The sequence below is a fragment of the Cherax quadricarinatus genome, chromosome 51 (genome assembly GCF_038502225.1).
Source record: "Cherax quadricarinatus isolate ZL_2023a chromosome 51, ASM3850222v1, whole genome shotgun sequence".
NCBI classification, from domain to species: domain Eukaryota; kingdom Metazoa; phylum Arthropoda; class Malacostraca; order Decapoda; family Parastacidae; genus Cherax; species Cherax quadricarinatus.
The window spans coordinates 3,623,983-3,651,482 of record NC_091342.1 but is presented as its reverse complement, the minus strand read 5'-3'; the positions used below and the strand labels follow the sequence as shown (position 1 = coordinate 3,651,482).

The window sequence follows — 27,500 nt, the reverse complement described above, 5'->3', positions numbered from 1 at the left end:
ATTTGTAGGAGCAATTACCTAGTTTTAATTACACACGCCATCAGAATAGTTAATGCACACACACACACACACACACACACACACACACACACACACACACACACACACACACACACACGCACACGCACACGCACACACAAACAGTAACAGCAGTAAGACAAGAGAGAGAGGGGTGGGTGGATTGCATTTTCTTGGACTGCAAGAAGGCGTTTGACACAGTTCCATACAAGAGATTAGTGCAAAAACTGGAGGACCAAGCAGGGATAACAGGGAAGGCACTACAATGGATCAGGGAATACTTGTCAGGAATACAGCAGCGAGTCATGGTACGTGGCGAGATGTCAGAGTGGGCACCTGTGACCAGCGGAGTCCCACAGGGGTCAGTCCGAGGACCAGTGCTGTTTCTGGTATTTGTGAACGACATGACAGAAGGAATAGACTGCAAAGTGTCCCTGCTTGCAGATGACGTGAAGTTGATGAGAAGAATTCATTCGATCGAAGACCAGGCAGAACTACAAAGGGATCTGGACAGGCTGCAGACCTGGTCCAGCAATTGGCTCCTGGAGTTCAACCCCACCAAGTGCAAAGTCATGAAGATTGGGGAAGGGCAAAGAAGACCGCAGACGGAGTACAGTCTAGGGGGCCAGAGACTACAAACCTCACTCAAAGAAAAAGATCTTGGAGTGAGTATAGCACCAGGCACATCTCCTGAAGCGCACATCAACCAAATAACTGCTGCAGCATATGGGCACCTAGCAAACCTCAGAACAGCATTCCGACCATCTTAATAAGGAATTGTTCAGGACCCTGTACACCGTGTACATTAGGCCCATATTGGAGTATGCAGCACCAGTTTGGAACCCACACCTAGCCAAGCACGTAAAGAAACTAGAGAAAGTGCAAAGGTTTGCAACAAGACTAGTCCCAGAGCTAAGGGGTATTTTCTACGAGGAGAGGTTAAGGGAAATCAACCTGACGACACTGGAGGACAGGAGAGATAGGGGGGACGTGATAACGACATACAAAATACTAAGAGGAATTGACAAGGTGGACAAAGACAGGATGTTCCAGAGATGGGACACAGCAACAAGGGGACACAGTTGGAAGTTGAAGACACAGATGAATCACAAGGATGTTAGGAAGCATTTCTTCAGCCACAGAGTAGTCAGGAAGTGGAATAGTTTTTGAAGCGATGTAGTGGAGGCAGGATCCATACATAGCTTTAAGCAGAGGTATGATAAAGCTCACGGCTCAGGGAGAGTGACCTAGTAGCGACCAGTGAAGAGGCGGGGCCAGGAGCTTGGACTCGACCCCTGCAATCTCAACTAGGTGAGTACAACTAGATGAATACACACACACACGCATACACACACACACACACACACACATACACACACACACACAGACACAATATAGTTTATATGGCCAAAGACTGCAAACCTCACTCAAGGAAAAAGATCTGGGGGTGAGTATAACACCGAGCATATCTCCTGAGGCGCACATCAATCAGAAAACTGCTACAGCATACGGGCGCCTGGGAAACCTACGGATAGCGTTCCGATACCTCAGTAAGGATTCGTTCAAGACTCTGTATACCATTTACGTCAGGCCCATACTGGAGTATGCAGCACCAGTTAGGAATCCACACCTAGTCAAGCACGTCAAGAAATTAGAGAAAGTGCAAAGATTTGCAACAAGACTAGTCCCAGAGCTATGGGGATTGTCCTACGAAGAAAGGTTGAGGGAAATCGGCCTGACGACACTGGAGGACAGGAGGGTCAGGGAAGACATGATGACGACATATAAAATACTGCGCGGAATAGACAAGGTGGACAAAGACGGGATGTTCCAGAGATTGGACACAGACACAAGAGGTCACAATTGGAAGTTGAAGACTCAGATGAATCAAAGGGATGTTAGGAAGTATTTCTTCAGTCATAGAGTAGTCAGGCCGTGGAATAGCCTAGAAAGTGACGTAGTGGAGGCGGGAACCATACATAATTTTAAGGCGAGGTATGATAAAGCTCATGGGGCAGGAAGAGAGAGGACCTAGTAGCAATCAGCGAAGAGGCGGGGGCCAGGAGCTGTGACTCGACCCCTGCAACCACAAATAGGTGAGTACAAATAGGTGAGTACACACACACACACACACACACACACACACACACGGCGAGAAAGGAGGAGCTCCAAAAATGGAAGTATGTAATTGTTACGTCTGATTACTGTATGCGCGCGCGCGTGTGTGTGTGCATGTGTGTGTGCGTGTGTGTGTGTGTGTGTGCGTGTGTGTGTGTGTATAAACGGGGCGTGGCTCTGTATGTGCTATAATACACACTGCTAGAAAAAGCCATCCGCCCTTCAACAAGCAGGGCCTTGATGCTAGTGAAGGGTTCTTGATCGAAGGAATTCGAAATGCCTCTTTTCCTGGGTCATACCTCTTTACGTCCTATTTATCAGCGTTGTACGATCCTCCTGGGTTTAACGCTTACCAATAATAATAATAATAATAATAATAATAATAATAATAATAATAATAATTAAAATATACGAGTTCTCTCTCTTCCCTCCACCTAACTTTCATCACGAATCTCTCTATCACATCACCTCCACTACTACACCTTCATCCTTCCATCTTTCCTCCCTTCCCTTCCACCTAACCCCCCTTCCTTTTCCCTCCTATTCCATCTGCAGGCAGCATTAAGGGCGCGAACCAGTCATTTCCACCTTAATTGGTTAATTCCCAGCGTCCGCCTGCCACACCTCACCCACATTGACCAACCTTCCCTACGGAAGATGATCCCATTTCTCGCCTCCCTTAACCGCTACCAAAGGCGCATTCCGACCCTCCTGAATTCCACGCTCTGATAAATAACACGCGCTGGTGAAGCGCCTCGGTGGTACTGTGAGTGTATCGAATATTTTGAGATATTCAGCACTAAATTACAAGGCTAATTTACTCAAAGGTACAAAATAGAATGTCGGTCTTGGAGATATCGAATCATTCTATGGCAACTTATTTTTAATAGCCTTTTTGGATAACTTAGACCGTATTTAGGGCACTTGTGTAATATTCTTCTCGTATCTAAAGGTTTTTTGATTTTATTTTTGTTATGTTGACTTGATACTAATTTTATTTGACATACATTTCATTATTTATATATATATATATATATATATATATATATATATATATATATATATATATATATATATATATATATATATATACAATTTTGTATCCAATATTTCGGCAATTAACTTTTTATTATCACTCATCTCCTCATCTTTTTCTCCTCACTCCTTACCCTCCTCGCTCACCCTCCCCTTGTTCACCCTCACCCTCCAAGCCCTCACCCCTCGCCCTCACTCCTCACCCTCCCCTCGCTTACCCTCACCCTCCCCTCAGTTTCCCCTAACACGTAATCTAATCTAGGTTATTGATGGGGGGGGGGAGGCGAGCCCAGGATGCAATTAGCTCCTCCTGTTCTACGTGTCATGCACATTGTCATATAAATTGTCATGTAAATTGTCATATAAATGGGCATAAACATTGTAATATGAATGTTGCCACTTGTCATATTCTGTCATATGCCTTGATACATTCATCCAGTAGCCAATATTGTGAAAAATATTCAATGTGCCTAACCTTATTCACAATCACGCAATCTCTTATATTACCCGCTATCTTCAGCATAATATACATTGCTATATACATTGCTATATACATTACTATATGCATTAACATTCGCAACATCATGCTATCTGCAAATTAGCTTCTTATATCCATTTTTTGGGGCTTCAATGGAAATTAATGAAGTTTAGGATTCATGGCCCTTGATCCTTGAGGGCCTCCAGAAACCACTTTAGTCTACATTGCTTAAATTTTTTGGGTCTATTGTATGAGAAGGGGTTCCGTAAGGCCCCGAAAATGTAGGTCCCTCACTGCCCACGTCTGTGTTTTTACATGTAGAGACAGACGCACTGCACAAGAATGTTTTAATGGGGCAACGTTTCGCTCGGTAAAAGGACACTAGTGCAACTAATATCACATTTTATTGTGGCAACGTTTCGCTCCTGGAGAGCGAAACGTTGCCGCAATAAAATGCTACATTAGTTGCACTTGTGTCCTTTTCACCTAACATATTCTCGGCAATTCTACCAACGTCAACACAACGTTTCGCTCCTTGTGGAGCTTTATGACTCGGTAAAACTTTATTAGACAAAGCGAAATGTTGTCATGAGAACCCTGTGTTTTTCTTTCACTACTGTAGTGCGGAGTTCCGACTCGGGTACAAGGAGATGCAAACACACTAAGCTGTTTGTTGTGACTGACGTTGAGCACTAAACCCACGTGGGCCACTCAGCGCAAGACATGTTGGAGGCTTGATCCTCCGTCTGCTGAGCGCCAGACAGACGCGCTTCCTGTTTGTACTCATCTATTTCTACTAACACTGAGCGAGATGCAGTTAAGCGAAACTAGCCACGTTCATCACTAGAAAAACTGATATGTTTGGTGAAGATACACTAATGTGTCATTTTACTGTGGCAACGTTTCGCTCACCAGGAGCTTTGTCAAGCCGTTACAAACGTTGCACATAGGGGAGACGTTTACGATGACGTTTCGCTCCGTCTTGGACCATTTACAGAGTCACACTGACAGAAAGGATGTATGTATATATTGTTCGCCAAGACCGAGTCTTGGTACGGGTCTTAATCTTGTGATGACCTGTCTCTGGCTCCCGGAGGAGAAAGGTTTCTGCAGTTTTGCAATGTATGCTGCTCAAGCATTGTTCTGGTCAGTTCATTTGGTTGACAGAAAGGAGAGGAGGGCGTATATATATGCCAGCACACAGGGACGGGACAAGAGAGGTAGCAGGAAAGTATGAAGAGAAGCAGTTGTAGTAGTAGTAGTAGTAGTAGTAGTAGTAGTAGTAGTAGTAGTAGTAGTAGTAGTAGTAGTAGTAGTAGTAGTAGTAATAGTAGTAATAGCAGTAGTAATAGTAGTAGTAGTAGTAATAGTATTAGTAATAGTAGTAGAAGTAGTAATAGTAGTAGTAGTAGTAGTAGTAGTAGTTGAAGTAGTAGTAGTAGTAGTAATAGTACTAATAGTAGTAGTAGTAGTAGTAGTAGTAGTAGTAGTAGAAGTAGTAGTAGTAGTAGTAGTAGTAGTAGTAGTAGAAGTAGTAGTAGTAGAAGTAGTAGTAGTAGTAGTAGTAGTAGTAGTAGTAGTAGTAGTAATTAATAGTAGTAGTTGTAGTAATAGTAGTAATAGTAGTAGTAATAGTAGTAGTAGTAGTAGTAATAGTAGTAGTAGTAGTAATAATAGTAATAATAGTAGTAGTAATAGTAGTAGCAGTAGTAATAGTAGTAGTAGTAGTAGTAATAGTAGTAATAGTAGTAGTAATAGTAGTAGTAGTAGTAATATTAGTAGTAGTAGTAGTAATAGTAGTAGTAGTAGTAGTAGTAGTAGTAGTAGTAATAGTAGTAGTAGTAGTAGTTGTAGTAGTAGTAGTAGTAGTAGTAGTAGTTGTAGTAGTAGTAGTAGTAGTAGTAATAGTAGTAGTAGTAGTAGTTGTAGTAGTAGTAGTAGAAGTAGTAGTAGTAGTAGTAGCAGTACTTGTGGTAGTAGTAGTAGTAGTAGTAGTAGTAGCAGTACTTGTGGTAGTAGTAGTAGTTACAGTAGAACTAATTTTAATACTTGTAGTGGTAGTAGTGTCAGTCATATCAGTAGGAGTAGAGGTAGTGATGATAGCCGTGTGTCAGACATAGTATTAAAGTCGAATTAGAAGTTGTTGTGGTAGTCATGGAGGCGACCAATATCTTTCCACCTTTCCTAGCATAAAAATCTAAGCATTTTTTTTGTGTCACAGAAGTATTTCGCCTATATCTTTCCACTAGGTAAATTGGCCGGAAGGCGTGGAGGATGGGAGGAGAGCCATCTGCTATACTATCTTAACAACCCTGAACACATTTCTTCACCTTCTTCGTTGACTCTCATGATCAGGTTTTAATTCCTTTCTCTCCCACCTTAATTATTCTGTTTCTCTCTGTTACAAGCAGGTATCCTATCCCTCAATGAAAGTCACGATACCCCAGAGATTCCAATCCCCATAGATACTAAGCTCAAGAAATTCCAAATCTCAGGGGATTCCAAGCCCCCACATACACCCAGCCCGAGAAATTTTTAAGACCCAGAGATTCCAAGACCTTCGGAGATTCCTAGCTCCTATATATTCCTACTCGCAGATATTCCAGACCCCTGAGATTCCAAGCCTTGAAATATATAATGGTTCTTCATAAGAATCAACATACATTTTCCGCCTCTGGCAAACTTACAGCGAAATAAAGTTTGGGGTAAGTTAGCTGCCGAGAGGAGAGGAAGAGACTTGAGGATCTGGTGATGACAGAGAATGTCTGCTCAGTGATAAAAGATAGCAGATATCTACTAGATGATAGATGATATCTACTGGAATCTAGTAGAGGTGAAATGAAGATGGTATAATCAGTCCATCAACTTTGGAGAAATAGGATTTGAGGTGGTCAGTCCCTAAGCCTGGAGAAGAGTTCAGCTCCATGGAACTCCACATTTGTCCAGGCTGAGGGACTGACCATCTCAAATACACCTGTTGGCTCTGTATTTGACTGAAGAAACCTACTGTGTAGGCGAAACGTTTCAACAATAAAGATACCCAGCTGTTGCACATGTGTCTTAATCATCATGAGTTAGATTGTTTGACGCGATGGGTAGTACGGGTAGATGCAACTTACCAGTAGAAATAGCTTGGTAGATCAGCTGGCACGGTGGTAGAACAGGTGAGGTTGAGGATGTTCCCAGCGCTCATGTGGATGTCGCGAGAACCTTCAATCTTGGCCACTGACTCTGTGAAGAACAACAGAACATTAGTGAAGAACGGTGGAACATTGGTAATAACACTAGTGAAACAGGAAGAACACGAGTAAAGAACAAACAGAACATTTAAGAAACAGATGAACAGAAATTCTCGATCTTTGCCACAAACTCTGGGGAACCCAGAAGAACATTAGCGAGGAACGGAAGAACAAAAGAACGGAGAAACACTGCACCAGGCCCACTGGCCCATACAACCACACCCACCAACTCGTCTGTCCAACCCTTTGCAAAGGCTACCCAAGAATTTCCTACGGTATCTCTGGCATTACCAACCACCAGTCCTTTTCACTCATGTATTTGTCCAGTCTCTTTTTAAAGCTACTCAAGGTCTTAGCCTCTGGTACCTCACTCGGCAGATTGTTCCACAGATCGACTAGAGGAACAAGAGAAGCATTATGTCAAGAACAGTAGAACAGTAGAACAGTAATAGAGAATATTAGAACAAGAGTACATGAAAGTTCGCACATTAACACGAAGAACGAAAGAGAACAATGAATCTTTATATATATATATATATATATATATATATATATATATATATATATATATATATATATATATATATATATATATATATATATATATATTTATATATATATTGTAGGTAGTAGGTTGGTAGACAGCAACCACCCAGGGAAGTACTACCGTCCTGCCAGATGACTGTGAAACAAAAACCTGTAACTGTTTTGCATGATGGTAGGATTGCTGGTTTCTTTTTCTGTCTCATAAACACGCTAAGATAACAGGGATATCTTGCTACTCCTACTTACACTTTGGTCACACTTCACAGACACGCACATGCATATATATATATACATACATCTAGGTTTTTCTCTTTTTTCTAAATAGCTCTTGTTCTTTTTTATTTCTTCTATTGTCCATGGGGAAGTGGAAAAGAATCTTTCCTCCGTAAGCCATGCGTGTCGTATGAGGCGACTAAAATGCCGGGAGCAATGGGCTAGTAACCCCTTCTCCTGTATACAATTACTAAAAAAGAGAAGAAGAAAAACTTTATAAAACTGGGTTGCTTAAATGTGCGTGGATGTAGTGCGGATGACAAGAAACAGATGATTGCTGATGTTATGAATGAAAAGAAGTTGGATGTCCTGGCCCTAAGCGAAACAAAGCTGAAGGGGGTAGGAGAGTTTCAGTGGGGGGAAATAAATGGGATTAAATCTGGAGTATCTGAGAGAGTTAGAGCAAAGGAAGGGGTAGCAGTAATGTTAAATGATCAGTTATGGAAGGAGAAAAGAGAATATGAATGTGTAAATTCAAGAATTATGTGGATTAAAGTAAAGGTTGGATGCGAGAAGTGGGTCATAATAAGCGTGTATGCACCTGGAGAAGAGAGGAATGCAGAGGAGAGAGAGAGATTTTGGGAGATGTTAAGTGAATGTATAGGAGCCTTTGAACCAAGTGAGAGAGTAATTGTGGTAGGGGACTTGAATGCTAAAGTAGGAGAAACTTTTAGAGAGGGTGTGGTAGGTAAGTTTGGGGTGCCAGGTGTAAATGATAATGGGAGCCCTTTGATTGAACTTTGTATAGAAAGGGGTTTAGTTATAGGTAATACATATTTTAAGAAAAAGAGGATAAATAAGTATACACGATATGATGTAGGGCGAAATGACAGTAGTTTGTTGGATTATGTATTGGTAGATAAAAGACTGTTGAGTAGACTTCAGGATGTACATGTTTATAGAGGGGCCACAGATATATCAGATCACTTTCTAGTTGTAGCTATACTGAGAGTAAAAGGTAGATGGGATACAAGGAGAATAGAAGCATCAGGGAAGAGAGAGGTGAAGGTTTATAAACTAAAAGAGGAGGCAGTTAGGGTAAGATATAAACAGCTATTGGAGGATAGATGGGCTAATGAGAGCATAGGCAATGGGGTCGAAGAGGTATGGGGTAGGTTTAAAAATGTAGTGTTAGAGTGTTCAGCAGAAGTTTGTGGTTACAGGAAAGTGGGTGCAGGAGGGAAGAGGAGCGATTGGTGGAATGATGATGTAAAGAGAGTAGTAAGGGAGAAAAAGTTAGCATATGAGAAGTTTTTACAAAGTAGAAGTGATGCAAGGAGGGAAGAGTATATGGAGAAAAAGAGAGAAGTTAAGAGAGTGGTGAAGCAATGTAAAAAGAGAGCAAATGAGAGAGTGGGTGAGATGTTATCAACAAATTTTGTTGAAAATAAGAAAAAGTTTTGGAGTGAGATTAACAAGTTAAGAAAGCCTAGAGAACAAATGGATTTGTCAGTTAAAAATAGGAGAGGAGAGTTATTAAATGGAGAGTTAGAGGTATTGGGAAGATGGAAGGAATATTTTGAGGAATTGTTAAATGTTGATGAAGATAGGGAAGCTGTGATTTCGTGTATAGGGCAAGGAGGAATAACATCTTGTAGGAGTGAGGAAGAGCCAGTTGTGAGTGTGGGGGAAGTTCGTGAGGCAGTAGGTAAAATGAAAGGGGGTAAGGCAGCCGGGATGGATGGGATAAAGATAGAAATGTTAAAAGCAGGTGGGGATATAGTTTTGGAGTGGTTGGTGCAATTATTTAATAAATGTATGGAAGAGGGTAAGGTACCTAGGGATTGGCAGAGAGCATGCATAGTTCCTTTGTATAAAGGCAAAGGGGATAAAAGAGAGTGCAAAAATTATAGGGGGATAAGTCTGTTGAGTGTACCTGGTAAAGTGTATGGTAGAGTTATAATTGAAAGAATTAAGAGTAAGACGGAGAATAGGATAGCAGATGAACAAGGAGGCTTTAGGAAAGGTAGGGGGTGTGTGGACCAGGTGTTTACAGTGAAACATATAAGTGAACAGTATTTAGATAAGGCTAAAGAGGTCTTTGTGGCATTTATGGATTTGGAAAAGGCGTATGACAGGGTGGATAGGGGGGCAATGTGGCAGATGTTGCAAGTGTATGGTGTAGGAGGTAGGTTACTGAAAGCAGTGAAGAGTTTTTACGAGGATAGTGAGGCTCAAGTTAGAGTATGTAGGAAAGAGGGAAATTTTTTCCCAGTAAAAGTAGGCCTTAGACAAGGATGTGTGATGTCACCGTGGTTGTTTAATATATTTATAGATGGGGTTGTAAGAGAAGTAAATGCGAGGGTTTTTGGCAAGAGGCGTGGAGTTAAAAGATAAAGAATCACACACAAAGTGGGAGTTGTCACAGCTGCTCTTTGCTGATGACACTGTGCTCTTGGGAGATTCTGAAGAGAAGTTGCAGAGATTGGTGGATGAATTTGGTAGGGTGTGCAAAAGAAGAAAATTAAAGGTGAATACAGGAAAGAGTAAGGTTATGAGGATAACAAAAAGATTAGGTGATGAAAGATTGAATATCAGATTGGAGGGAGAGAGTATGGAGGAGGTGAACGTATTCAGATATTTGGGAGTGGACGTGTCAGCGGATGGGTCTATGAAAGATGAGGTGAATCATAGAATTGATGAGGGAAAAAGAGTGAGTGGTGCACTTAGGAGTCTGTGGAAACAAAGAACTTTGTCCTTGGAGGCAAAGAGGGGAATGTATGAGAGTATAGTTTTACCAACGCTCTTATATGGGTGTGAAGCGTGGGTGATGAATGTTGCAGCGAGGAGAAGGCTGGAGGCAGTGGAGATGTCATGTCTGAGGGCAATGTGTGGTGTGAATATAATGCAGAGAATTCGTAGTTTGGAAGTTAGGAGGAGGTGCGGGATTACCAAAACTGTTGTCCAGAGGGCTGAGGAAGGGTTGTTGAGGTGGTTCGGACATGTAGAGAGAATGGAGCGAAACAGAATGACTTCAAGAGTGTATCAGTCTGTAGTGGAAGGAAGGCGGGGTAGGGGTCGGCCTAGGAAGGGTTGGAGGGAGGGGGTAAAGGAGGTTTTGTGTGCGAGGGGCTTGGACTTCCAGCAGGCATGCGTGAGCGTGTTTGATAGGAGTGAATGGAGACAAATGGTTTTTAATACTTGACGTGCTGTTGGAGTGTGAGCAAAGTAACATTTATGAAGGGATTCAGGGAAACCGGCAGGCCGGACTTGAGTCCTGGAGATGGGAAGTACAGTGCCTGCACTCTGAAGGAGGGGTGTTAATGTTGCAGTTTAAAAACTGTAGTGTAAAGCACCCTTCTGGCAAGACAGTGATGGAGTGAATGATGGTGAAAGTTTTTCTTTTTCGGGCCACCCTGCCTTGGTGGGAATCGGCCGGTGTGATAATAAAAAAAAATAATAATAATGTATATATATATGTATATATATATATATGTATATATATATGTATATATATGTATATATATATATATGTATATATATATGTATATATATATATATGTATATATATATATATATAGGTTGGTAGACAGCAACCGCCCAGGGAGGTACTACCGTCCTGCCAAGTGAGTATAAAACGAAAACCTGTAATTGTTTTACATGATGGTGGGATTGCTGGTGTCCTTTTTTCTGTCTCATGAACATGCAAGATTTCAGGTACGTCTTGCTACTTCTACTTACACTTAGGTCATACTACACATACATGTACAAGCATATATATACACAACCCTCTGGGTTTTCTAATATTTTCTTACTAGTTCTTGTTATTGTTGTTTATTTTCTCTTACCTCCATGGGGAAATGGAACAGAATTCTTCCTCTGTAAGCCATGCGTGTTGTAGGAGGCAACTAAAATGCCGGGAGCAAGGGGCTAGTAACCTCTTCTCCTGTATATATTACTAAATGTAAAAGGAGAAACTTTCTTTTTTCCTTTTGGGCCACCCCGCCTCTGTGGGATACGGCCGGTGTGTTGAAAGAAATAAGAAGATATATATATATATATATATATATATATATATATATATATATATATATATATATATATATATATATATATATATATGTATATATATATATATATATATATATATATATATATATATATATATATATATATATATATATATATATATATATATATATATATATGCAATAAGATCACAGTGAACAGGTGATTTCAAAATATGCAAAACAACCACTCTGAAAGAATAGAGAAATTCCAAGCGCTTTCGTGACTAATCACATTATCAAGTTCCTTGATAATGTGAGTAGTCACGAAAGCGCTTGGAATTTCTCTATTCTTTCAGAGTGGTTGTTTTGCATATATATATATATATATATATATATATATATATATATATATATATATATATATATATATATATATATATATATATATATATATATATATATACAACCGACAGCCTTGGAGTAGATAAGAAAAAAAAAGGCTTCGAGGAAGAATATTTTGATTTCTCCCTCAGACCGTTCCTCTGGTTTCTGTTGAAAAAAAATATATAGAAAATCTGTGGAATGTGCAGCGACATTGACGCATGGAGATACGTCCAGACAACTCCTAGTCTGTCCTGTTGATATTGATGCTGCTATTGCTCCTCCTCTTGCTGCTTCTGTTGCTGCTGCTCTTCCTGTTGTTGCTGTTGCTGCTGCTGTTGTTGCTGCTGTTGCTTCTGCTGTTGATACTGACGCTTCTGCTGCTGTTAATTCGACAGATGGTTGTCCAGTACTGGTGGTCTGGAAGGAGACAGCTGGCCAGGCTCCCCAATTTGTGCAATGGGGTGAGTGTTGGGGTGAACCAAAGTGGGCGGTGACCGTGTTCAGGGGAGGGGAGACAGCTCGCAGGGGAGAGGAGAAAGGAAAGGGAGGAGAGAGGGAATTGGGGAGATGTGATAGGGAGAGAATCGGGAATGGGAATGGAAGGGAGAGGTCCGCTGTGAGGGGGATAGAGAAAATCCTTCATTTTTTGTAGAGAATTTGTAGCATTTATCTTTTTTTGGTGTGTGTGTGTGTGTGTGTGTGTGTGTGTGTGTGTGTGTGTGTGTGTGTGTGTGTTAGTTAGTTACCATTTTGTCCTAGGCACTGTGTGTGTGTGTGTGTGTGTGTGTGTGTGTGTGTGTGTGTGTGTGTGTGTTAGTTAGTTAACATTTTGTCCTAGGCACTGTGTGTGTGTGTGTGTGTGTGTGTGTGTGTGTGTGTGTGTGTGTGTGTGTGTGTGTGTGTGTGTGTGTGTGTGTGTTAGTTAGTTACCATTTTGTCCTAGGCACTGTGTGTGTGTGTGTGTGTGTGTTTTAATCTCTAATTTTCCTCCCCTCACCCTCCCTTTCTCCCCTCACCTTCCTCCCTCTACCTCCCTCATTCCCTTCCCCCTTCACCTCCCCGTCATTCCCCACCATAAATAAAGTACGCTGGTCATCCATCCCCAGTAATTCCCCTGCCACTAAACTCATCGCTCCTTGATGCGCCATTCTCCCCTAGCATGTAGGGTGAAAACAGTCCAGGAATATTCCCCAAAGTTAGCAGAAATATTCCCTCACCTATTACAGCACAGTGTAGCAGCCATAGGTAGTTAGGAACAAAGACTTAGGTAACAGGTAATTAGCCACAGGTAATAGGTAGCTGCCGAAATCTCTGATCCTATTGTACGTACAAAGGTAAATGGGTATGTTAGGTAGATGAATGTTGCTTCTAGATAGTTTACTCTCATATTGTTCCTATTGCTGGTACCTACTGAATAATTAGCACCTATTTATTGCCTGATAATATATAGCGGTTCTTTCTTCTTCTTTCTTCTTCTTCTTCTTCTTCTTCTTCTTCTTCTTCTTCTTCTTCTTCTTCTTCTTCTTCTTCTTCTTCTTCTTCTTCTTCTTCTTCTTCTTCACATTATTATTATTATTATTTTTATTATTATTTACTATAATAATAATAATAATAATAATAATAATTATTATTATTATTTTTATTATTATTATTATTTACTATAATTATAATAATAATAATAATAATAACAATAATAATAATAATAATAATAATAATAATAATAATAATAATAATAATAATTATTATTATTATTATTATTATTATTATTATTATTATTATTTATATTTTTATTGAATCTGATTATTTTATTACCTTTATTAGTTATATTTTTACTGAATCTGTGTTAAACTGACACTTCACTAATAATTCCTCTTCGTGTAGAGATTATTATTTTTTACTGAGTTTTATTAACCTGAACAACAGTGGTATGCCCAGACGAGCCGAAAATAAAGGACGAAATAAAAAAAGAGCCCCCCCCCCCGCAAAAAAAAAGCCAAAAATTACCAAAAAAAAAAGAGGGCGAAAAGTAGCGGAAACTGATGTTTCGGTAATAATAATTAAAGAAAATAATGAAAGATAATAAAGGTTCAGGAGAAAATCTCGAAAATTATCGAAATAATAGAAAATAAAAAAGCATTTATACTTACGTAATATAGATACCAAAAAAAATAGAAAGATATACTTCATATATACGTTAATAAGTAAGAATACAAGTTGTGTATATTGGGTATATATATGTTTAATTAGAATATATACCTAGACCCTTCATATACTGAGTATATACTTGCAATTACAAGAAAATATATTTACATATATTCGATATACACTGAATTAAGAGCAGAAAATAGACTTAAGAACTTTGTATATAATTCTATCCCGTTACAAAAAAAAAAAAAAGTATATTGCCAGTCAAAATTAAAAAAAAATTCGGTGAAAAATCGCCTATGATAAAATTGATGACATAATCCCAATATTGTTTTCCCTCAGGCTTTTCCTATTAAAAAAAAAACTGAAAAAAACACCGAGTGATAATTTTTCTCACTTCGCTTCACACATTTTTAATACAGAGTGTGGAAATCGCAGGTTAAAGCGCGCTGTATGCGAGGTTCAGGCTCCATACACAGCTTTAAGAATGGCTACGGTAGAGTCCGCGGAGATTTGTAGGGGGGAGGGGGTGAAGGGTGTTGTGATAAATGGTTTAAAACCGACAAGTTGAAGATTGAGATACTTATGCAATATATGGGAAACATTATTATAGGAACGTTTCGCCACACAGTGGCGTCATCAGTCCAATATAAAGAAGGAAGGAGTAATGAGAGGAGGAGTTTGAGGTAATCAGTCCCTCAGTCTGGAATCGATGTGTTCAGTCCGTCAGTCTTGTAGGAAGTACAGCATATGGCCCGAGAAGTGACTTATATACTGTAGTCAGGTGAGTCGATTCCAGGCTGAGGGACGGATTACCTCAAACTTCTCCTCTCATTACTCCTTCCTTCTTTGTATTGGACTGATGAAGCCACTGTGTGGCGAAACGTTTCTTCAATAAAGTTTCCCCTCTGTTGCATAAGTGTGAAGGGTGTTGTGTGTGTGTGTGTGTGTGTGTGTGTGTGTGTGTGTGTGTGTGTGTGTGTGTGTGTGTGTGTGTGTGTGTGTGTGTGTGTGTACTCACCTATTTGTGGTTGCAGGGGTCGAATCTTAGCTCCTGGCCCCGCCTCTTCACCGGTTGCTACTGGGTCCTCTCTCTCCCAGCTCCATGAGCTTTATCAAACCTCGTCTTAAAACTATGAATGGTTCCTGCCTCCACTACATCACTTTCTAGGCTATTCCACTGCCTGACAACTCTACGACTGAAGAAATACTTCCTAACATCCCTTTGACTCATCTCTGTCTTCAATTTCCAATTGTGATCTCTTGTTTCTCTGTCCCATCTCTGGAACATCCTGTCTTTGTCCGCCTTGTCTATTCTGTGCAGTATTTTATATGTCGTTATCATGTCTCCCCTGACCCTCCTGTCCTCCAGTGTCGTCAGGCCGATTTCCCTTAACATTTCTTCATAGGACATTCCCCTTAGCTCTGGAACTAACCTTGTCGCAAACCTTTGCACTTTCTCTAATTTCTTGACGAGCTTGATCAAGTGTGGGTTCCAAACAGGTGCTGCATACTCGAGTATGGGCCTGACGTACACGGTGTACAGTGTCATGAACGATTCCTTGCTAAGGTATCGGAACGCTGTCCTCAGGTGTGAGGGAAAAGTTCAATAGATAGGAGTAGCGATATAGTAACAATAGTTTCATTGCCGGCTGCTTGTTAAGGTAGGGTAAGTCCAGCTCCCACTATCCCCCCCCCTTTTTCCCCCTCCCCGAAAGTGATAGTTTGCTTGCCAGCTACTTGTTAAGGTTAGGCAAGTCTAGCTCCCGCTATTCCCGCCTTTTTTTTCCCCCACTCCGAAAGTGATTAGTTTGATTGCCGGCTGCTTGTTAAGGTAGGGTCAGTCTACCTCCCTCTATCCCTTCCCCGCCTTCTTCCCCCCCCCCGCCCCGAAAGGTGACGTGTGGGGCTCCGGTCCAAACAGTAATCACTAGACTCACAGCTCCCAGCACTACTGTAAGTACAGGCCTGCCTTTTATTCTAGTGGATTTATTGGTTGAAAGCTTCACTTTTGACAAATAATAAACTTAGTCCTTTCAGTCTTGCTCTAAGTTGACTGTTGTAATAATCACCACATCTTTTAGGTATTGTACTTATCATGGAGAGTGATTTCTTAAGCAGTGGGTAACCTGTCTATCTTTCCAGCTTGGATGACAGAGAGGGTCACCTGCCAATCAACGAGTAGAATTGAAGGAGATGGACTAACGTTCTGAGATGTCCCGAATTTTGATCCACTTACCTGTTTGTGTATGCAAGTAGCAGGATATAACCCCTCATCATTGCAGTGGAGAAAATCTGCTTTCCTGTCATCTGGAAGGATTACTGAAAGCCAGAAAATCTGTGAAGAACGAGCCGGTGGGTTGTCATCAACACCTGCGACTCCCCCCCCCCCATCATCAGCAACGGCTACGATTTCAACAACACGCAGTGTCACCAACACTAGACACCCACGTTTTATATACATTTATATTAGCATTGAATTCAGTTATCATTTATATTTTTCATTTTCTTTAATGTAGGATTAATACTTCATATTTAAGTGTTTTATATTTTATATTTTCTAAATAATAAAGTGTTTATGTTTGTCAGTTTTTATTCTTTTTCTATACATTAATTTCCTGAGGAGGAGCCAGCCTTAGTAATACTGACTGAAGTTGTTACAGAGCTGAGTAAACCTTCACAAGTGGCGACCTTACCAGGATCAACTCTACTGAATCAAGATTCAACTCCATCTCGAATCTACCATTGGAACTTCAACGCTGCATACTACAGACGGTTACCACCAGCCATGAGTAATCATTCTCTATGGTAGGACTACAGTACAGGTATTTAAAAGATTTGGTGATTGTTATAGTCTCAATTTATTGTAAGTCAAGTCAAGGCAGGAATACCAGTTAATTCTGCCATTCAACTTTTGTGTGAGCTTGAAACACTTTGGAGGATTAGACTCTAGGGACCCGAGATTTTCCAGTGACAATTTGTTTCATTGAGCTCTTTATTATATCAAGGGAACTGTCATAGGACACTCTTGATTTGTTGGTGAGAAGATTGGATGGTCAAGTGACCCCATTCTACTTACTGTTTGCTCGGAGTCAGCATAGAACCCTTCGTTTTAATTAATACATATTGTTTAATTGAAGCAGGGATCGAGCCCTCTGGTTTATTTACAGTTTGAGCAGAGCAGGAATTGAACCCTCTGTTTTCTTTAATACCCGTTTCATTTCCCCTGATAGTTTAAGTTATTCTTGCAAGCATGGAGGAATACCAGTTTTGGATGAATGCTGGAAGTAAGTTAGGAATAACAGGGAAAAATTTAGAATCTTTCATTAGTGCTAAGATCCAGGAAAGACTTGAAAGAGAGAGAATTGAGAGAGAAGAAAGACAGTTAGAAAGGGAAAGAGATGAAGAAAAGGAGAGAGAGAGAGAATCGAAAGAGAAGAGAAAAAGGAGAAAGAGAACCTTGAAAGACAGGAGAAAAAGGAGAGAGAGAGAATTGAGAGAGAAATCCAAGAAAGACAGTTAGAAAGAGAAAGAGAAGACAAAAAGGAGTGTGATAGACTTGATCGTGAAGAAAGAGCTAGAGAACGTGAGGAACAAGCTAAAATACGTGAGGAACAAGCTAAGATATGTGAGGAACAGGTTAAATTAAGAGAACTTGAGGAAAGAGCCAAGGATAGAGAAGTTGAGGAAAAAACTGGAGAACGTGAGGAAAAAGCTAGAGAACTTGAGTTAATAGAGAGAGAAAAGGATCGCGAGCTCGAAAATCTCGCCTTGAATTAGAGAATAAAAAGTTAACTTTGACACAACAACAATTAGAGGAAGGAGTACTTGAACATCATGCAGCTAGTGCACATATTCCAACACCTAATTTACCTCCCTTCACAGAGGGGGAAGACATAACTTCATACATTATCAGGTTTGAAAATACCGCTACCCTCTGTGAATGGCCTGCTGACACCTGGGCTACCAGGTTAGGAATGTTATTTTCTGGTACCGCTTTGAATATCTATGCAACTTTGTCGCAGGATATTATATATAATTATAACCTACTGAAGAAGGCAATCCTTAAAGCATATCAAAAAACCACTAATTCTTACAGGAAAGATTTCAGGTATGCCACCTTACAGCCTGGCCAGAACTTTCAGCAGTTACAGGTAACGCTCTTTCGTTTGTTCGACTTTTGGATAGAGAGTTCAGGAATTGATCACAGTTATGAATCTCTTAAGAGACTTCATGGTTGCTGACCAGTTCCTGACAGCTCTTCCTCACCAGATACGAACATTCATTAGAGAACGTAACCTGATTAAAGCTGAGGAAGTTGCTGCGGCTGCTGACCTGTATGCTGAGGCTCACAATTCCTATAAAGACCTAAAGGGATCGAACCCTAAGGGCAAGGGTTCATCAGACCTTAAGAAATCAAAGCCTCTAGTGGAAAGTAAAATGACTTCTTTTATTCCTGTTTGTCATTTGTGTGGTGTTAAGGGACATAAACGTCCAGATTGTCCTAAGAAGGTCCAAAACGTTGGAAGATGTTTTAAAGACTGTAATGACCAAGCACCCTTCTGTTCAGGAACAGTTAATGGACTTAATGTACCTACCATTTTACGAGACACTGGATGCACATGTATAGTAATTTCTGATAAGCTGTTCCCTAACCTTAAAGAAACTCATTCCTCTGCTATACTTTCAGACTACTTGGGCCACACAGACACTTTTCCTACCATCCGTTGTTACATTAGGTCTAAATGGTTTACAGGTTGGTCTGAAGCCGTACTAGCTCCCATCACTTCTTGCTCCTTGCTAATAGGTAATGTAAAAGGTGCCATTCTTCCTTCTGAGGTTGACCTTTCATCACCAAAGATGGACATAAGTGTTTCAGATCCTCTTCCTGTAGAGTCAGAGAAGCCCCTCGAAAGTTCAGATGAGACAATGTCTCGTGAGATTCATGTGAGATTAAAAGCCATTGATGCTACTCTCGAAAGCGAGGTAGTAGGATCACCGGTTCACTTGTTAGATGAAAGTAAAGATATCACCTCCAATACCATAAATGTCTTGACTAAGGCTCAGACCAAAGCCAAGGCTTCTCCTACTGTTCATCCTTTGATTTTCCCTGACTTTAAGCCTTTAGATATATCGAAGGACTCCTTTATCAATTTACAACGTAATTGCCCTTCTCTTCAGAATTGCCATAATGCCGCTAAACAAAATCAAGTTATCAAAGGAAAAACTTTTCATATAAATTTGAATATATAAAAGGTATCTTGTACAAGTCAGTATTCAAATTAAATTCAGATGAGATAGACTATTCCATCTTAGTTGTTCCAAGTCAATGCAGAGAGACTGTTCTTAAAATGGCTCATGACCTGCCAGTGGCCGGACATTTCTCGCATCGTAAAACCTTAAATAAAATTAGGGAAACCTATTTCTGGCGAAAAATGTCCTCAGATGTCACTACCTATTGTAGATCATGTAAAGTTTGCCAACTGTCATCCTCCCAAGGTACCAGGCGAGTACCTATGGTCAAAATGCCTATCTTTACGGTACCGTTTGAAAGAGTAGCTATTGACATCGTTGGTCCTTTATCTCCACTTTCATCTGGGGGACATAGATATATATTAACATTAGTTGATTATGCTTCGAGTTTCCTTGAAGCCGCTCCCTTAAAGACCATAACTAATACAGAGGTGGCTGAAGCCCTTTCGTCCATCTTCTCCAGAGTGGGCATCCCTAGAGAAATATTGTCTGACCGTGGGACACAATTCACATCTGACTTAATGCAACATCTATACCAACTTCTGGGAGTGAAGTATCTCTTCACCACACCCTATCATCCCAGCTGTAATGGGAGGATTGAGCGCCAGCATTCGATTCTCAAGTCCATTTTAAGGAAACTTTGCTCCCTTAAACCTAAGGAGTGACATCGTTACCTACCCTGTGCTTTGTTTGCCATGAGGGAAGTTCCCAGTGACTCTTTGGGGTTTTCACCTTTTGAACTTCTCTATGGTAGACAGGCCAGAGGCCCATTGTATATCCTTCATGACTTATGGACTAATGAGGAGGTGAGTGCTGAGGTTCAGTCTTCTTACCAGTTTCTCCTTGACCTTAGATCCAAACTTGAGGAGACCTCTGACATAGTTTCGAAAAACCTAAGCTTGTCAATGGACCAGTACAAAACCTATTTTGATTCCAAAAGTCAGAGGAGAAGTTTTAAAGTAGGAGATGAAGTTCTGGTACTTTTGCCTATCAAGTCAAATAAATTATTAGTAGCATGGAAAGGTCCATATAAAGTATTAAAAATTTGGGAAAGTTGACTACCTCATAGAAGTCAAGGGGAAACCTAAGCTTTATCATATCAACATCCTTAAGAAATATTACCGAAGAAATTCGGTCAACTGCCTTAATAACTTTGACTTAGTTTTTCCACACGAACTTGATAAGACAACTGAAGAATGTAAAGTGTGTGTAATTGACACCTCTAACTAAGACTATGATGAAGAACTACATGACTTGGTGACTCTTGACCACTCGGGCGCAACCAACATTAATATTAATGAATCTTTGGATGACCATAAGAGACATGAACTACTTCAATGTGTGAGTAACTTTTCAGACGTCTTTACTGATATTCCAGGTGTTACCTCCACGGTAGTCCATAAGATTGACTTAGTGACGCACAATCCTATCAAACGAAAATTATACCAAGTTCCAGTTCACCTTAGGTATGCATTTGACCAAGAGGTAGACAAATTATTAAAACTAAAGATCATTGAACCTTCAGTATCTGCATATTGCTCACCAGTAGTCATGGTTAAGAAGGAGGATAATTCATATAGACTTGCTATTGGCTTCAGAGGCCTTAATGCTATAACTCGGTGGGATGCTGAGCCTATGCCCTTAATAGACAGCGATCTACACAAATTTTATGACGCTTCCTTCTTTTCAGAGATTGTTATTGCGCAGGCATATCATCAAGTAATGTTAGATCCTTCTTCTAAGCAGTACACCGCTTTTCCTACACACCAAGGACTGATGCAATATAGAACTATGCCCTTTGGTTTGGTAACTGCCTGTGCTACCTACGTGAGACTGATGAGAAAGGTCTTGGGTAATATGCCAAATGTTTCAGTTTATTTTGATAACATTTACGTAATGACATCCACATGGGGCGAGTATATCCAAACATTAACATCAGTTTTACGTAGGTTACGCTCACATGGCCTCACTGCCAAGCCGAAGAAATGCTTTCTTGGGTATAACAAGATTAGATATCTTGGACTGATACTTTCTAATAACTCTCTGCAGCCTCTCCCCAGTAAGATCAAAGCTTTATTAGAATTTAAATTCCCCAAAACCAAGAAGCTCATGCGTAGCTTTCTTGGTTCTGTAAATTTTTATGCACGGTTTATCCCGAACCTTACTGATCTTACAGGCATCTTATCCAACTTCCTTAAAAAGTTTGTGAAGGAACCTCTTGAACTTTCCGACGTAGCTCGGGAAAAGTTTAATGAGATTAAAAGTATCTTTTCGAAAGACCCTATACTTAAGATTCCAGATATTAATAAAACATTTTGCTTAAGAACTGATGCCTCCAATACTGGCTTAGGCGTGGTGTTACTACAATACCATGATGGTACTCCCTTCCCTGTATGCTTCCTAAGCCGGAAACTCCTTCCCGCAGAAACGAGATACTCCACAATAGAAAAGGAATGTTTAGCCCTTGTGTGGGGTATCTCCAAACTTAAATTTTATTTGCTCGGAAAAGAATTCATTTTAGAAACGGACCACAAACCTTTGATATACCTAAAAACTTTTAAGGGAACCAACAGTCACCTCTTGAGGTGGACATTGGCACTCCAGGCTTTTAAGTTCCATATTGTGTATATCAATGGTTCATCCAATTATTTCTCTGACTGGTTGTCGTAACAGTCAGTAGAAGATTTGTTGCCTTACGCAACTTCCACATGTTAGAACTTTTTCCTCGCCTATTCTTCTTATACTCCTTGACTATAAGTTTTGGTATGGGGGAGTGTGAGGGAAAAGTTCAATAGATAGGAGTAGCGATATAGTAACAATAGTTTCATTGCCGGCTACTTGTTAAGGTAGGGTAAGTCCAGCTCCTGCTATCCCCCCCCCTTTTTCCCCCTCCCCGAAAGTGATAGTTTGCTTGCTGGCTACTTGTTAAGGTAAGGCAAGTCTAGCTCCTGCTATTCCCGCCTTTTTTTCCCCCACCCCAAAAGTGATAGTTTGATTGCCGGCTGCTTGTTAAGGTAGGGTCAGTCTAGCTCCCTCTATCCCTTCCCCTCCTTCTTCCCCCCCCCCAAAAGGTGATGTGTGGGGCTCCGTGTAGACAGCCTGTACTGTCTGCACAGACAGCTGTGTCTGCCAGCTTAGTTCATATTTCGCGCCACTCAGATGCTGCCCTCTGTAGACAGGCCTCTCGGTAGGCACGCCAGCCTGTCTGCCCTTGCCTCGCTCTCGCTCACACAGTGGCCTAGCAGGAAGACAGAAAGCCTACTCCTAGCTCTCTCTCATGGGATGGCCCTGCCCAGGCCATGGACATAACACACAAGCCTGTGTATCCACTACGACTTAACAATAAAGTAAGAAGCCTCCGAAGAAGTTTATCATTTACTCCCCGCTACCATACTACCAAACAAACCCGTTATAAATGGTGGAAAGCGGTGGTCACCAGCAGTTGTGTTTGCCCTGAGAGAGGAAGGAAGAGGTATGAAGTCATCTTCACTTCATCACCCCATGCAAGAAGCATCCGTCTCTCAACGAGTTATCCTGACGTCGTGTCTGCACGTTTGAGCATCCAGACACAGGTACAAGCAGGATCCAGCCGAAATTTACCGAATTTCTTCGAGAATTGTAAGTGACCCCATGCTACAGCGTCCCACGCTGTTCCTCAAGTCACATGTTCAGCGTCACTTGTATGTTGCTGTTGTTGTTCAGCTCAGCACAGCTGTTTCAGCAAGCCAGAGGTGAGCTTTGTGGTGATTTCTGCGTCCAGTGTGAGCTTCACGTGTTTGTGGGTGGGGGAGGAGGAGAGGAACTGGCCGTTCCTCACCTTGCCCATGCTCACCCTACTCATGCTCACCCGTCTACCATACACTCACCACTGCCCACTCCCTCTGCTGTGTTTTCCGCTGTTTTTCGTGTGATTCATTGCCAGAGCTGTGTATCCAAGTGCCCAAGGCCACTCGAAGCTATGTAGATCAGCATGCCATGTAGATCAGCAAGCCACGTAGATCAGCAAGCCACGTAGATCACGATGCCACGTGGATCACGACACCACGTGGGTGTGGGCGATGTCACATAGATCTACCAGCCACATGAGTTACCAGATGTCCCAGACCTCATGCTATGGTCTGCTGCCCGCATCACATCGACGTCACCCACGATGCTGCCCGACTTCATGACATCACGATGTCTGATGATGTCACCTCATGATGTCTGCCTGATGTCACCTCGAGATGTCTGCTGATGTCACAGTGCTGCTGACGTCATCATGCTTGACATCACATGATGTCACCATCGAGTGTTTCAGTAATTATTTCAGTATTGTCGAGAAGATTGAGAGAAGATATATGTCGTGTGTTAATTAATTCCTCTCAGTCAGTGTTCTCACATGTTAGTGTACCGTATGTACCGTGGTGTGTTTAAAGTTTCCGTGTGTCCAGTGAGTTCTGAGCCAGACCTGAGTAGCACCACTGTGTTAAGCCACCCGTGTGACCAGTGTGTTTGACAGCTATCAGACAGCCCTGAGCCCAAGCCCCCTTGTACAGAAAGCTTTTATGCTCATCGCTCGTGATGTTCTGCCGAATCGTACCTGCTACGATTCCCATCGAGATTTGTTTCACTTCACCTCCAGACCATCAGAGTGCAGTTATATGTAGAGAAACAAGTCTGGGGACACTTAGACTAACCTCTGCTATAACTCCAACTGCCGAGAGAATGATACTCGTCAAGCCGCAGTCAGCCCTGTAGGCAGGCACTGTGTCAGCCTCGTGTCACAAGCTTCAGTGAGCAGCCTGCACAAAGAAGATGTCACTTTGACTGCTAGCTCACTCACTGCAGTCTGGTGTATGATGTTACGACTCCCAGATGTTTCGCCCAGTCGTCTCTGCCACGACTCGCTCCACAACTCGTTCCACGCTCGCCGGCAGTGACAGCCCAGCGACAGTACCAGTCGAGAAGTGTCCTCCTGAGTCGCTTGCCAGAAGTCCTGCCCAGTTGCCGAGTTTTGTCGACGCCTCACTCGAGGGCACCAGCATGTCGTGCAACGGAGGCCTGGTCATGGACCGGGCCGCGGGGGCGTTGATCCCTGGAATAACCTCCAGGTAACCTCCAGGTAACAGGTTGAGTGAAAACCTGCAGCGACTCCTACGATGACTGCTTCACCGTTCCAGAGGAGACCGTACCCTGTTACGTCACAGCTCAGCCGCAGCGATGTCTCCCGTGTTGCAGTATCTGTCCAGAAACAGGAAGGCATGCAGTGATGCCCTTCGATGCTCACTGCCTATGACCACGATGTTCAGCACACCCCATGTTTTTTTCTTCCTTCCCTGTAGGAAGTTTTTTTTCCATGTTCATATGTATATATATGTTTTTATTTTGTGTTCTGTGCCCTGTGCCTATGAGAGAGACCGAGTTTCTTTTACCACCAGTATTGTGGCGCCGGTACGACGTGCGGTAGGTGGCCGAGCATATGTAGACAGCCTGTACTGTCTGCACAGACAGCCCATGCTGTCTGCCAGCTTAGTTCATATTTTGCGCCACTCAGATGCTGCCCTCTGTAGACAGGCCTCTCGGTAGGCACGCCAGCCTGTCTGCCCTTGCCTCGCTCTCACTCACACAGCAGCCTAGCAGGAAGACAGAAGGCCTTACTCCCTAGCTCTCTCGTGGGATGGCCCTGCTCAGGCCATGGGCACAAACACACAAGCCTGTGTACCCACCACGACTTAACAATAAAGAAAGAAGCCTCCGAAGACATATCATTTCACACCCCGCTTTCAGCTTCCCCAAACAAATTCGTTATACTCCAGTCCAAACAGTAATCACTAGACTCACAGCTCCCAGCACTACTGTAAGTACAGGCCTGCCTTGTATTCTAGTGGATTTATTGATTGAAAGCTTCACTTTTGACCAAAAATAAACTTAGTCCTTTCAGTCTTGCTCTAAGTTGACTGTTGTAATAATCACCACATCTTTTAGGTATTGTACTTATCATGGAGAGTGATTTCTTAAGCAATGGGTAACCTGTCTATCTTTCCAGCTTGGATGACAGAGAGGGTCACCTGCCAATCAACGAGTAGAATTGAAGGAGACGGACTAACGTTCTGAGATGTCCCGAATTTTGATCCACTTACCTGTTTGTGTATGCAAGTAGCAGGATATAACCCCTCATCATTGCAGTGGAGAAAACCTGCTTTCCTGTCATCTGGAAGAATTATTGAAAGCTAGAAAATCTGTGAAGAACGAGCCGGTGGGTTGTCATCACCTGCGACCCCCCCCCCATCATCAGCAACGGCTACGATTTCAACAACATGCAGTGTCACCAACACCAGACACCCACGTTTTATATACATTTATATTAGCGTTGAATTCAGTTATCATTTATATTTTTCATTTTTAATTTTCTTTAATGTATATATATGTATATATTTTATATTTTCTAAATAATAAAGTGTTTATGTTTGTCAGTTTTTATTCTTTTTCTATACATTAATTTTCCTGAGGAGGAGCCAGCCTTAGTAATACTGACTGAAGTTGTTACAGGGCTGAGTAAGCCTTCACATCAGGTTTGTCAGGCGCCCATATGCTGCAGCAGTTATCTGGTTGATGTGTGTGTGTGTGTGTGTGTGTGTGTGTGTGTGTGTGTGTGTGTGTGTGTGTGTGTGTGTGTGTGTGTGTGTGTGTGTGTGTGTGTGTGTGTGTGTGTTTCTACATAATTCAATAATTCCCAGCACTGTAGGCACTGTTGTCACAGCCACTGTTCTCACAGGCACTGCTTTCACAGGTACTGCTCTCTCAGCCAGTGTTCTCACAGGCACTGCTTTCATAGGTACTCCTCTCACAGCCACTGCTCTCACAGCCACTTCTCTCACAGGCACTGCTCAAGAAGGCACTGCAGGACCGGCGCTAAACTTCAGAGCGTAACTCATTAATTCTGCACACATCGCGTATTTCAACGCTGTACACTAAATTGCTCGCGTTTCCAAACTCCTGCTGCATTCACGATGAAATTAAATCACGCCTAGTTAACACTTAAAAATAATAATTCTCTGCAAGACTGCCTGTCAGACTTTGTGCCCGGAATTCTGGCGAATATTAAACACTTAAAAATTCTGGTATATATTAAATACTTAAAAAAATTCTGGTGTTTAATAAATTTTTGAAAAAAATATGGTATATAACAAATACTGAAAAAAAAAACACAATCGTATGTTAAAAACTCATGTGAGTCAGAGGGATGTTAGGAAGTATTTCTTCAGCCTTAGAATGGTCAGGAAGTGCAACAGTCTGGAAGGTGAATTACTGGAGGCAGGATCAACACATGGGTTTAAGACGAGGTTTGATAAGGCTCTTGGAGCAGGGGAGAGAGTGGACCTAGTAGCGACTAGCGAAGAGGCACGGCCAGGAGCTATTAAACGACCTCTGCTACCACAAAGAGGTGAGCACATTGAGAGTCTATATACGAATATATATATATATATATATATATATATATATATATATATATATATATATATATATATATATATAATGACCCCTCGTGTAGTGGGTAGACTTGAAACCAAATAAACCAAGAAAGAACCAACGCCCATCGTCCATAAACAATTATATGCACGTCGCAAACAAGCCAGGTGTAAAAATAAAACAACAAAAGGAGATAAATATTCCTTTCGGCCTTTCACAGAGACCCTCTTTAACACACCGAATTATAATAATAACAATAAAAATAACTGTTGCAATCATACTCACCCACAACACTAAGGTTGAAGGCCCTGGAAATCTTGGGTTCCGTGGAGACCTGACATTCGTAGGTCCCTGAATCCCTGGTTTGGGGGCTAGTGATTTTCAGGACCCAGTCGGGAGATCCTTCGGAGTGAAGTGCAGTGAACCTCTGGTCCGTTGTGTAGGAGAAGAGTCCTACGGTCAGTACGTGAGCGTCCCGCTTCCTGAGCCAAGTTACCTGAAGGAGGTGAGGAAGTGAGGCACTGACGAGGAGGTGAAGAAGTGAGGTGAGGCTACAAAAGACAATGAGAAAATGATGATGGAAGTGGTGGTGGTGGTAGTGGTGGGGATGAT

At 41.6% G+C, this 27,500-nt stretch overlaps 1 protein-coding gene across 1 annotated transcript in view; it reads right to left on the bottom strand.

Annotated features, from left to right (window-relative positions):
- The window catches only part of LOC138854170 (protein CEPU-1-like), a 329,359-nt gene that overhangs the window by 12,622 nt on the left and 289,237 nt on the right, over positions 1-27,500 (bottom strand). The window contains exons 3-4 of the mRNA XM_070095678.1: positions 27,174-27,384; positions 6,769-6,880 (exon numbers count right to left, since the gene is read on the bottom strand). Of these exons, the coding sequence (XP_069951779.1) occupies positions 6,769-6,880; positions 27,174-27,384 (323 nt within the window). The remainder of the gene's footprint in view (positions 1-6,768; positions 6,881-27,173; positions 27,385-27,500) is intronic.